The sequence below is a fragment of the Pleurodeles waltl genome, chromosome 3_2 (assembly GCF_031143425.1).
Source record: "Pleurodeles waltl isolate 20211129_DDA chromosome 3_2, aPleWal1.hap1.20221129, whole genome shotgun sequence".
NCBI classification, from domain to species: Eukaryota; Metazoa; Chordata; class Amphibia; order Caudata; family Salamandridae; genus Pleurodeles; species Pleurodeles waltl.
In genome coordinates, this window is record NC_090441.1 from 202,663,624 (window position 1) to 202,676,876 (window position 13,253).

Consider the following 13,253-nt stretch of genomic DNA (forward strand, 5'->3'; position numbering starts at 1 on the left):
AGCCATTGTAGCCGTCAATGACGATGCTGTGCAGACACTTTTAGACACCACTGTCGACGGTGCTCTTGCCGATTTTCTTGATGGTCTCTTAAAAACCTGTTTCACCACAGGAGGTGGTGTTGGAGGCTCAGGAAAAGCTCTCTTACTGCGCTCTGAGGAAACAGATCTCTCTTTTGAGTGCTTTTTAGAAGAAGCAGAGCTCCTGTGAGGAGAACTGGAAGGACTTCCAGGTTTAGAGGACAGCTTTTTTTATTTCTTGTGAGCCTTTCTAGGAAGATCTTCCGAGTGAGGTTCAGGAGATCTGCCTCTTTTCTGTAGCTTTCTGGAGGAAGTTGTAGATTCCTCACAATCAGAGCCAGACACTGGGTTAGATCTGCACTTCAGTTTCTGAAGCCAAATTAGTAGTCTACCCTCCCTGTCTTTGAGGGTTTGGCCACATGGTCAGGGTAGAGGCAGTAAATACAGTCTCTGTGTGGGTCCTCAGAGCGAAGCCTCTTTTTCCCACAGGTCTTAAAGGCTCTGAAAAGGATTTTCTTCTCTTCATCTGACATGGCGAATTCTTTCCAAAACAGAGTTCTCTTTAGCAAGGTAAGAAGAAGACACCTTACTTGCTGTAGAAAATACTTTTTCTGAAGAAAAACAGTGAAAATGAACTTCTCTGAAGTGTTGACTGAGCAGAGCTCAATGGAGACTCCCTAGCACGACGTGCAGTAGAAAATCTGAGGGAAGGGAGCTCCTCTCAGGAGGGTTCTAGCGGGAGGGGAAGCCTGATTGGCTGGGCCTTGTTTAGGTCCTTTTGCTCATAATGATGAGGATAGGCTTCTAAAGTGAAGGCTTAGGGCTTTTTTCTTTTCAGTAGCCTGTATGTATAGCTGTTTTGATGTACCGGGGGCTCCCCTCTCAGCGACGGGGAAGGATTCAACCATGTGAATCTATGAGAGTTCCAATATTGGAGTAACTCTGTATTAAAACCTACAAATAGATATTGTGTTACATGGAATCTGCTAAGGTTAAAATAATAGGCAATGGTTTTGATGCTGACTACCTACTCTGATAAATCATGGGGATGGAAGATTTGCACTGCTAGAACCCTTGTTAGCCCCTCTTAAGCGAGACAGTATTTTTTAAGACCAACTGTACATTTGTATACTTTTGTACATTTTTGACTGTATGCCTGATGGTTGTTGTTTGAGAAAGCTTAAGCTCAATAGAGCAGATCTGAGCCTGTTATGATGACCAACTAGTGATAACAGCCATAGGCCTGATTGGTTCTTCAGGAAAAGGTATTTCAGACGTCATTGGTTTTATCTGTTTATTGTGAAAACTTACAACAAAGGTAGCATGCCTGATTTATTTACTATACAACTCATGTACAAAACCCAATAGGTCTTTAAGGGTGGATTGTTTGTGTAACACGTTAAAACCTGAAGTCAGGTCATTTGTTACACAAAATCTCACAGATTACCTTTGTAGGAAAGCATTTTGGTGTTGGTACCCCCTTTGACAAGTCCTTGGGCTAGAAGATTTGCACTCTAATAAAAGTGGATCATTGTTTTATAACGCTAAGATGGTCAACATGTTGGTTCTACACATGGTGGCCATGGGTAAGTTTAAAACAATGCTACTGGTATATTCAATGCCACTGCAAAGACAGTCCGCTTCTATGTTATTGAAACTACATTTCTGCTGTATTTAGACAGCAGCATGTTCTTTTTTCCTACTTATATGCTTTTATTTTGCAATTGCTGTTGAGTTTGTGTTTTTTTGTGTTTGAGTCAGAAGGTGAGTGCAAGGAGGAGGCAGTGGGTGAACCAATGAATGCACGAGTACAAAGAGTGACAGAGAGCATTTATGATGACTTTCAAGCGCCTAAAACCATCAATGACACAAAGGGCACTGGCAGCGCTTGTTAACCATTTCAATGCTATAATACAAAACATGACTTTAGAATGCAGTCAATCTTTCCATGTGAAAAGGGAATCCCAGCAGGTATACTAATTGTTTACCATCATGACAGTGGTGAACCCAAAGCCATATATACACAGAGAAGTTGTTACAAGGCTACACTTTAAATCTTTAAACTAGTGACTTTGTTAAAGGAATGTGTTCCAGGTTTATGACATGTTCTGTTACAACAAAGTATTCAATATTTTACCAGAAGTGCAATCCACCTCCTTCAGTGACTCGCTTCCATCCTAAATTGTACTTTTTTCCCGTTTTACCCAGTCTGGCCCGTGCATCTCTTTTAACAAATAATGTATTTCTGTTCTTTCCATAGTCTATTTTTCCATCACGAACCGGTGCTTTATCAAAAGCTCTGCATAGTGTCATTTTTTCTTTAGCAGAATGACGTGAGACCATTAAGAGGTCATAGGAGAGGGGACCTTTACGAGGCTTGGCAAGGCAGAGGGTGGGTAAGTAATGCAGTACTGGGAACTGATGTTTGCATAATACATATTACCTTGACGAAGAAGAGGGTGTTGAGCAGACATAGTTTCCACTCATTCTCAGGGTCCGACATCTTGCTCTCGATGATCTTCTCTCTCTCCATGTAGGTCTTACACACATCAATGCGCAGGTACATTGCAATCAGAGTTTGGATGGTGTAAAATGGCTGTCTGATATTAAGCTTTGCTAGTTCCATAGCTACCACTCTGCCAATCATAAGAGAGAAAGTACAAGAGACTTTACATCGAGCAACACATGGAGAAGAAACTCGATTAATGACTATTTATATTCCTATACTTAACAAGAAAAAAATAGGAACAAAAACTTAAAAAAGCTGGAGCCAAAAGATTAACAGCATCAAATGACTCAAAACATTTAAACCATTGCCACTTCCAAACATTATGGTTTCAATAGTGTCTAAACATAATTTAACACACAATTAAAGGAGAATGCACATGATTGTAATAAATAAGAATAAGTTACTTACCTTCGGGAACTAATTATCTGGTAGAGACATGCTCTAGTTGCAGATTTTTTATCTTAGAATTTCCCCCAGGCGTCAGGCTGGATCCAGAGATTTTTCTTTGAGCAGTACCCTTGTACACTGTCAGGTGGCTTCTGTCGACTCCGCGTCTGTATTGGCACTGTGATCACCGTGATGGAGTTGCAGTCGAATATAGGCACCACCCTGGTGCACTGACGTCAGTTTCTTTTCACAACTTTTCACGTCAGAAGTGCAGAGCCATGAAGAACACTGATCCTCGTGCGCCAGAACTAGGGCCCTGAAAAAGGGGAAGTCCTTCTCCCTAGAAATCAGTTTGCAGAGCGGGAAGGATGGGTGGGTCAAAAAGGAATATGCAGCTAGAACATGTTTCTACCAGATAATCTGTTACTGAAGGTAAGTAACTTGTTCATCTGATAGAGACTTCTAGTTGCAAATATCTTACCTTAGAATAGATACCCAAGCAATACCATGCCCAGAGGCGGGTCAGCGAACTCAAATTATACGAAGAAGTTCTGCAGGACCGAACAGCCAAAGTAGCTATCCCGGCGGACTTTACTGTCCAGGCAGTAGTGTTTAGTGAACGTGTGCAGGGATGCCCACGTTGCTGTCTGGCAGATGTCCAGGACTGGAACTCTGCATGCCAATGCAGTGGTTGCAGCAGTTGCTCTGTTAGAGTGAGCAAGCAAACCCTCAATGGGTTGCTTCTTAGCCAAAGCATAGCACATTTTGATGCAGAGAACAACCCATCTAGAGATGGTCCTTTTCTGTTCTGCCAGTCCATTTCTTTTACCCACATAACCAACAAACAGCTGATCGTGCACCCAGATATCTTTGGTATGATTGAGGTGGAACGCCAATGCTCTTTTTGGATCCAGACGGTAGAGTCTCTCCTCTTCACAAGAAGGATGTGGCGGTGCCTAAAAAGCTGACAAAGTTGTGGATCGGCCTACTGGAAATGGCCTGGCCACTTTAGGTAGGAAAGAGGCCCTGGTACGAAGCACCACCTTGTCAGGATGGACAGAGATTAATAATGGCCTTGAAGGAAGAGCTCACTCACTCTGCATGCAGAGGTGATGGCTACAAGGAAGGCTGTTTTTCAAGTGAGAAGCCGAAGAAGACAATTATAAAGAGGCTCAAAAGGAGCACACATGAGGAAAGTGAGTACCAGGTTTAAATCCCACTGGGGCATTATGAACTGGGTAGGTGGAAACATGTGGGTAAGACTTTTGGGGACTCTCCCAACAACGGGAGATTTAAACAAGGAGGGTTGATAAGGTAGCCTGAGACACGCAGAGATGGCAGACAGACAACCTTAAAACGTGCACAAAGCAGAGCCCTGCTGTGCAACAGAGAGTATAAACAAAAGAACCTCAGACAGAGGTGTAGAAAAAGGGATCAACAGACCTGTTGGTACACCATGCCACAATTTTATTCCAACCAAAGTCGTATACCATTTTGGTGGAGTGACACATGGCTGAAAATGTAACATCACAGAATTCAGGCAGAAGGTCGCAAGCTGTCAACTGCTGTCGCTCAATCTCCACGCAAGGAGGTGGAGACTGGACAGGTTAGGGTGGAGAACCATCCCCTGCTGCTGCAACAGAAGATCCTCCCAAAGAGGCAGTCTGAGTGGAGGATCGATGGCCATGCTCAGAAGCTTGGTATACCATACTTTTTGTGCCCCATCCAGAGTTACAAGAATTACTTGGGTGCAGTCCTTCTTGATCCTCTTGAGAACTCTGGCCAGAAGTGGGATTGACAGAAAGGCGTATAGGAGGCCTGAGTTCCACTCAAGCTGAAAAGCGTTGCTAAGTGAGTGCTGCCTTGGAAACTCCAACGCGCAAACTGACATTGTGTGTTCTCTGCTGAGGCAAACAGATCTAACCAAGGCTGTCCCCACTGCTGAAAGAGACCTTGTGCCACCTCCGAATGGAGACGCCATTCGTGATCGACCATGCATTGACGGCTGAGTTCGTCTGCTCTGTCCTTCAGAAAGTCCACCAGATGTTGAACCACCAGGGAAATGCCCTGACATTTCAGCCACATCCAGAGATGCACAGACTATTGACAAAGGGTCCACAACCCCATTCTGCCCTGCGCTGCAGTACCACATGGCAGTGGTGTTGTCCGTGAACACCTGCACCACTTTCCCTTTGAGAGAGGGAAGGAATGTTTTCAATGCAAGCCTGATCGCCCTGAGCTCCAGAAGTTTTATTTGGAGCCTGGACTCCACTGGAGACCAGTTGCCTCTGATCTCTGCCTCCCCCATGTGGCCACCCCATCCCAGGAGTGATACATCTGTCATTACTTCTGGTTGGGGAAGGGAGACGGATCTGCCTTTAACCCAATCGTGGTTTGAAAGACACTACTGCAGATCTTGTGCAGTTCTCTCCGAGATCTGGACCATGTTGGAGAGATTCCCCTGATGCTGCACCAACTGGAACCTCAGATCCCACTGCAGAGCTTGCATATGCCATCAAGCATGTGTGACCAGCAGGATGCAAGAGGCCCAGCAACCTCAGAGTCATTGTCACCAAAACCCAGGACAGAGGCTGAAACATCCATATCGTAGCCAGAATATCAGGAGGATAGGCCACATACTGCACTGTGTCCGGAACAGCTCCGATGAAAGGGAGCATCTGAGAGGGAGTCAGGTGTAACTTTGGCACATTTATAGTGAACCCCAGAGAATGCAGGCGATCTGCCGTAGTCTGGAGGTGGGAGACAACAGCCTGGGACGAGCCCGCTTTCAACAGCCAGTCATCGAGATAGGTGAAGGCTGAAATCCCTAGCCGGCACAGATAAGCTGCAACCACTGCCATCAGTTTCGTGAACACCCAAGGGGCGCTGGTAAGGTCAAAGGGGAGCAGAGTAAACTGAAAGTGCTGGTGACCTACCACAAACCACAAGTAACATCTGTGGGCAGGCAGGACAGGAATATGAAAGTAGGCATCCTGCAAGTCCAACGCTGCCATCTAGTTTCCAGGGTATTTAGGACCTGAGCCAGAGTGAGCATTTTGAACTTCTCCTTTCTGAGGAAGCGATTGAGGGACTGGAGGTCTAGGAAAGAGTGGAGGCCCTGGTCCTTTTTGGGCACCAGAAAGTAGCGGGAATAACAACCACGACCTACTTCTGCCACAGGGACCCACTCCATGGCTCTCTTGGTCAAAAGAGCTGTAACATCCTCGCAGAGATGTGCCAAGTGATTCTCTATTATCCAATCGTAGGATGGTGGCATGGCCATAGAGGCCATGCCACCATCCTATGGGGAAAAGAGCCATAACTTCCTCGTGGGGGAGTGCCAAGTGATTCTCCATCTTCCGATCATAGGTTGGTGGCATGGCCAGAGGAGCAGTCTCGCAGGGGAGGGAGTAGTGCTTTTGGACAATTTGCAAACCCCACCTGTCTGTTGTGGGGGAGTCCCAGTAGGGCAGGTGATGGTGAATCCTGATTCCAACTGGTCTGTGATGGAGCAACAGACTTGGAAGTTTTGGAGGCTGCAGCAGGGGTAGGAGAGTGGACTGGGAGGACCGCAGGCTCCCTGATTCATGGCAATGTTGGATCCTACGATCTCATCCACGCAGAGGCTGGGCATGGTAGCTGGAAGGAAATAGATGGTGCTGGTGCCCCTTCTGTAGCCACAAAAGGGGCAAAAATCAGACTGAGGGGGGCGAGGAGCAGCTGCGTGGCCAAGGGACTGAGCCGTAGCCCAGGACTCCTTCAAGCGCTCGAGTGCTGAGTCCGCTTTGTTTCTGAAGAGACAGGTGCCATCAAAGGGCCACAAGCGATAGCTGGACATCCTCCAAAAAGCCGGAAGTCCTCAACCAAGCATGGCGCCGTAAGGCCACTGCCGACGCAACCGATCTGCCTAGTGAGTCCGTCGTCCAGCACACGACGAATCGCAAACTTGGCTGCATCCCTCCATTCAGCAACAGCTTGGGAAAAAAATGGCCTGGGTCTCTTCCGGGACTTGTGGCAGCACCTGCGTGACTGTATCCCATAAAGTATGGGAGTAGCGGCCCAAAAGGCATGTGGTGTTCACAGACAGCAACACCAGACTGGAGGAAGAGAATAACTTCTTCCCAAATTGTTCCAGCCATTTTGATTTCCTGTATGGGGGTGTGGAAGGGAATGCGCCAGAAGAGGAAAAAGCTTGGGTGACCAAACTCTCAGGCGTAGGATTTTGCGTTAGGAATTTAGGGTCGTTAGGCGGCGGCCGATTGTCCTGTTGACAGGAGCTCCTATTCTGGGTTTAAAGGACATCCTCAGTAGGACATCAGTGAGGGCTTCATTGAAGGCCAAAAGAGCCCTTGTGCTGGGTTTAGACCATGCCCCTAGCAGGACATCAGTGAAGGACAAAAGGGGTTCAGCTGTGGAAGCCCTGGTCAGAAGCACCCCAGTCAGGAGGTTAGTCCTGACAGCCACAGAAGGCAGATCGAGGTCTAGGACCTGAGTCGCTCTTCTCACCACCACTGAATATGAGGTTCCCTCCTCTTCTGTACTAGTGCAGGCAAAGGTTGCAATTGCACAACTGGCATTGGCTCGCATCCAGTAACGAATCCTGGGGTGCCCTCCAGAGCCGAGGCAAAAGCTGCCAGCGCAGAACCCGATATGGCCTCTGCCGACTCTACTGGGCCTGAAGGTGTCACAGGAGGGTCACATTGCCCAAATATGAGGTGCATGGCCTCATAAAACTCCCTGAGTTGGGCAAGGGTGGCTCTGGCTTCCGGAAACTAGGGGAGGCATGGCGCGACCCAGAAACAGGCTCCAAGGATGGAGCCCTAGAGAGACGACCCTCCTCCTGCGTTGCATCATCCAAGCAACGGGTGAAGTGAAGGAACGTTAATTCTTCTTCTACTTCTTCTGCTTGTGACCCGATTGTCCTGATGATTTGGAATGGGACGGGGATGAGTGGTGATGGCTCCACGAGCGTCTCGTGACTTTCCCCTCAAGCGAGACCGAGAGCGGCGAAGAGCCGAGCGCCAGGCTGCCATGAGCCTAGGGTCCGCTCCCTCAAAGCCTTCTGGTTCATGGCCCAGCACTTGGGGGACGGCTTCGGGTTATGTTCATGTTCCAGGCACCGCAACCACACGAGGTGTGGATCCGTTACCAGCATCATGCAGTGGCAGGAGTCACACATCTTAAATCTGGTCTTCCGGGACATGTTGACGCACCAGGTGGTCCAAAACCGGGGAAAATTCAGCTGAAAAAAACTGAGGGTCGCTCTTCTTTGGATCTGCGCTTAGGCTGCTGCAGAAAGAAAAGAACTGACATAAGCATGCTGGGGTGGCACCTCCATACGACTGCGATCTCATCACGGTGATCATGATGCCAATGATAGACGAAGAGTCAACCAACGCCACCTGATGGCGCTCAAGGGTACTGCTCAAAGAAAAATCTCCGGATCCAATCTGACGCCTTGGGTAAATTCTAAGGTAAGGAATATGCAACTAAAGTCTCTATCAGATACACAAAAAGGAGAATGTCTGGTGTAAATAATTAAAGCAAAAAAGGGAAAAGTATATCTTGCTGTAAGGCTTGATGTGTATCATGGGCAATATTCTGGCACTGACAAAGAATGCATGGCAGTTCAGTATTGTGGGGTAACTGACTTGGTACAGTAAGACACAGGCCATCTGAAGACAAAGGCTGTAGTAAGTGGTCTCCTGACAAACAAATAAAGAATGTAAATATCAGAAAAAAATTACTCATCTCTAACTACAGTTTTATATGGTTCTTTCATTCATAGACTTGCATGCTTGAATTACTCTCTGCCATCATCACAGGAATGCCCTGTGGTTTAAAACAGCAAAAAGCACAGTTACAATGACCACAGGCTTAATAGTAGTGTTTGATTAGTAGTGCCTTTACATCAATGATAAGCACCAAATTAGGCAAGTACAACAGCATCCACATTCCCAGAGAGCGCGCTATAGCTCAGATTCTGAAAGCACATAAATGGAATTTTAGCAACCAGGGAAGAGTGTGGTCCCCATGTGTATCAATGAGGGATGCCAACACTGAAGGATTGTAGTTCTCGATAAACCACTTGTTCTTCTATAGCAATGGACCTTTCATAGATTCACCTGATTGAAATAAAACAGTTAGGATCAGAAGCAAATTACGAAGCAGGAAGCAGGCACACCATATCTAAAAAGGTTGTGCAGAACTGTTTGTCCCACTGCTGAAGAATCTACCATTGCATCTGTATCCAGGTGAGTAAATAGTGAATGGATGCTTGTTCTAGTAAGTGACCATAGATGTCAGGCAGGGTTTTTCTTGCATAGAAGGCTGTTATTGCTGAAAAGCCTCTGGATGAGTGTGCCATCACTCATCCTCTATGCAGTATTTTTGCTTTTTTTTGTTACAGAACTCACTGCATGCTGATAGCTATCTCAATAGTCCTTGTTTGGAGAGATGACACAATCTTCTGGGCTCACTGAAGACCCACATATCCCCATGCACTCTGTCCTGGGGAAATCCTGCCGTTCTGCATCTGTAGCAAGTGAGGTAGAACACTTTTTTTAAAGCAAATATTCATTTTGCAGGTGCTGTAGGAAGCTGGCCTGGTGTGTGGTGGACACCTATGGTGTTTGCACCTTGTAAGAGGTCCAGGCAAGCCCTATTAGTGAGTAAGGCAGTGTCTAGAAAACCAGGGCTGCCCTCACATACAGGAACATGCACCCTGCCCTCTGCGCTGGGGGGGCATACCATGGGGTGACTTACAGTGACCTGGTGCAGTGACCAGCAGTGAAAGAATGCATGCACCTTTTCATGCAGGCTTCAATGGCAGGCCTGCAGACATAGGCCCTTTAAAATCTGGCCAGATTTACAAGGCCCTAGGACCACCTTGCGCCACATTAGCATCATTTTTTTTACGCTAATGTGGCTCAAGGAGGCAATTTTCTCCATGCCATATTAAAAAGTGGCGCAATGCATGCAAGGGGGGCATTCAGACATTAGGAGGACAGAAAAAATGGTGCATTGAATCTACAAGATTTCACTGCAACATTTTTTGCGTCATTCTTAATGCCTGCTCATTGGAGGCATTAAAGTGACGCACCCATTGTAATTAATGGGTCTCCTAGCACTTTGCTGCACTAGCTTAAACAATTTTGACGCTAGTGCAGCAAAGCGTCACAATAACAATTTATTTTTTTATGCTATTGGCTTAACATGCACCATGGTGCGTCGTATTGTAAATACAGCACACCCATGGTGTCCCTAGGTGGTGGTAGGAGAAAAACAAGAAAAGTGGCGCATCAGGACCAATGCGCCACTTTCTTGTAAATCTGGCCCATAGTTTGCATGGTCTCCAATGGGTGGCATAACACATGCTGTAGCCCATGGGGGACCCCTGGTGTACCAATGCCCCCACCCCAACTGAAAGGGGTAACAGTCTTTCAGCTCTCCCCCGCACACTAAAACATCTTATCCCACTGCAAGAAAGAGGACATTTGATTATCTTGGGTTTTGGTTTTACATTTGGGCCATAAGAGCTTGGCTAACTCTCAAAATCATCCCACTTGGATTGGTGAGGGCTACACTTTTTGGACTTTGGGATGCTGCCATGTAGAAAAATCCACAAGACCTAGACACATCTGAAAACTAAACATCTGGGTGATTCCAGGATGATGCAGGGTGATTCACATGCACCCCGCACCATTTTCTTATCCACGATGCCCTGCAAACCTCCAACTCTGCTGGAAATCACACATTTTTGTGATGGAACCTTCTGGAATCTGCAGGAATCCACAAAATTCCTACCACCCAGCATTGTCTTATCTATACCAATAAAAATTCTGCCCCACTTGTCAGCCTAAAAATGTATTTTTTCAAACTGCCCTTTTGGACCCGCTTTGGTTCCCCCTCAATTTCAACATGTTTTTGGCTCTTCCCTGTCACAGGCACTTGGCCCACCTAAACAAATGAGGTATCATTTTTACCGGGAGGCTGAGGGGAAAGTTGGGTGATTGGAAATTTGTCCCGGTGTGGTGCTCCCACACAGAAATGTGGAAAGAATTTGATTTTTTTAGCTAAAGTTGAGGTTTGCTGAGGATTCTGGGTAAGAAAACACTGGGGGATCCACGCAAGTCACACCTCCCTGGATTCCCTTGGGTGTCTAGTTTTCAGAAATGTTTGGGTTTGGTAGGTTTCCCTATATGGATGCTGAGCCCAGGACTAAAAACGCAGGTCCCCCCATAAAAAAAGGTAGTTTAGTATTTGATAATTTTGATGTGGCCACATAGGCCCTCATTCTGACCCTGGCGGTCGGCGGAGAGACGGCGGTCGGACCGCGAACAGACTGGCGGTATTAAAAATGGCATTCTGACCGCGGCGGTCCCCACCGCGACCGACCGCCACTTCTCCACTCCGACCGCCGCGGCGGTCATGACCGCGGGGCTGGAGTTTGCGCACTCCGGCCCGGCGGTCGTCCCAAGACCGCCAAGGGTATTATGACCCTGCCTACCGCCGCGGTTTCTTGCGGGCGGGAACCGCCGTGCGAACCATGGCGGTAAGCACTATCGGGGCCAGGGAATTCCTTCCCTGGCACTGATAGGGGTCTCCCCCACCCCCCACTACCCACCCGAGTCCTCCCCCCACACCCTCCACCCCCCTGCCACCCCCCAGAGGTGGTACGAACCCCCTCCCCACCCCCACCCCGACATGCACATACATGCACCCCGACATGCACACACCCCCAACATGCACATATACACACCCCCTACACACACATACACAACGGGGACACATACCCGCACACATACATGCCGACATGCACACCCGCCGAACTAAACACATTGCCCATAGGCACAGCAGCACTCCCCGCCCGCATGCACGCACTCACACACCCCCTCTACACACTCACACGCACACCCCCATGCACGCACACATCACACAACACCCCCCCACCCCCTCCCCTCACGGACGATCAACTTACCTTGTGCGTTGGTCCTCCGGGAGGCGACGGGAGCCATAGGGACGTGACCGCCAACAGAAGACCGCCAACAGAAGACCGCCACACAGAAATGTGGGTCGTAATTCTGGGGGCGGTGTTCTGCTGGCGTGGCGGTGGAGGTTGACCAGTCTCCACTTTCCCGCCGACCGCCAGTGTGGCTGCTGGCGGTATTCCGGCGGAACGCTCCCAGCGGTCGGAATACGCGCAGCGGCATACCGCCGCGGTCGGCGGTCTTTACCGCGGCGGTAACTCGGCGGTCTTGCGAAAAGACCGCCAAGGTCAGAATGAGGGCCATAGTGTTTTGGGGCATTTCCATTCACAGGCACTAGGCCTAACCACACAACTGAGGTACCATTTTTATCGGAAGACTTGGAGGAACGCTGGGTGGAAGACAATTTGTAGCTCCTCTCAGATTCCAGAACTTTCTGTGATGGAAATGTGAGGAAAAAGTGTTTTTGTGGCCAAATCTTGAGGTTTGCAAAGGATTCTGGGTAACAGAACCTGGCGAGAGCCCCACAAGTCACCACATCCTGGATTCCCGTAGGTGTATAGTTTACAAAAATGCACAGGTTTGGTAGGTTTCCCTAGGTGCCAGCTGAGCTAGAGGTCAAAATCCACAACTTGGCACTTTGCAAAAAACAGCTCTGTTTTCTTTAGGAAAATGTGATGTGTCCACATAGTGTTTGGGGCATTTCCTTTCGTGGGCACTAGTCCTACCCACACAAGTGAGGTACAGTTTTTATCGGGAGACTTATGGAAGGAAATTTGGATTCCCCTAGGTGTCTAGTATTTAAAAATGCACGTTTGGTAGGTTTTCCTAGGTGTCGGCTGAGCTAGAGGCCAATATCACCAGCTAGGCACTTTCCAAAAAACACTTCCGTTTTCTTTGGGAAAAAGTGATGTATCCATGTTGCATTTCCTGTCACGGGCATTAGGCCTACCCACGCAAGTGAGGTACCATTTTTATCGGGAGACGTGGAGGAACACAGAATAGCAAAACTTGCGTTATTGCCCCTTGTGTTTCTCTACATTTTTTCCTTCCAAATGTGAGACAGTGTGTAAAAAAGACATCTATTTGAGAAATGCCATGTTATTCACATGCTAGTATGGGGACCCCAGAATTCAGAGATGAGCAAATAACCACTGCTTCTCAACACCTTATCTTGCGCCCATTATGGAAATACAAAAGATTTCTTGATACCTATCTTTCACTCTTTATATTTCACCAAATGAATTGCTGTATACCCGGTATAGAATAAAAACCCATTGCAAGGTGCAGCTCATTTATTGCCTCTGGGTACCTAGGGCTCTTGATGAACCTACAAGCCCTATATATCCCCA

General features: G+C 47.7%; 1 protein-coding gene across 1 annotated transcript in view; it reads right to left on the reverse strand.

The window, feature by feature from the left end:
* ADCY10 (adenylate cyclase 10) overlaps nt 1-13,253 on the reverse strand; it is a 1,855,427-nt gene that overhangs the window by 357,904 nt on the left and 1,484,270 nt on the right. The window contains exon 21 of the mRNA XM_069226523.1: nt 2,462-2,654. Within this exon, the coding sequence (XP_069082624.1) occupies nt 2,462-2,654 (193 nt within the window). The remainder of the gene's footprint in view (nt 1-2,461; nt 2,655-13,253) is intronic.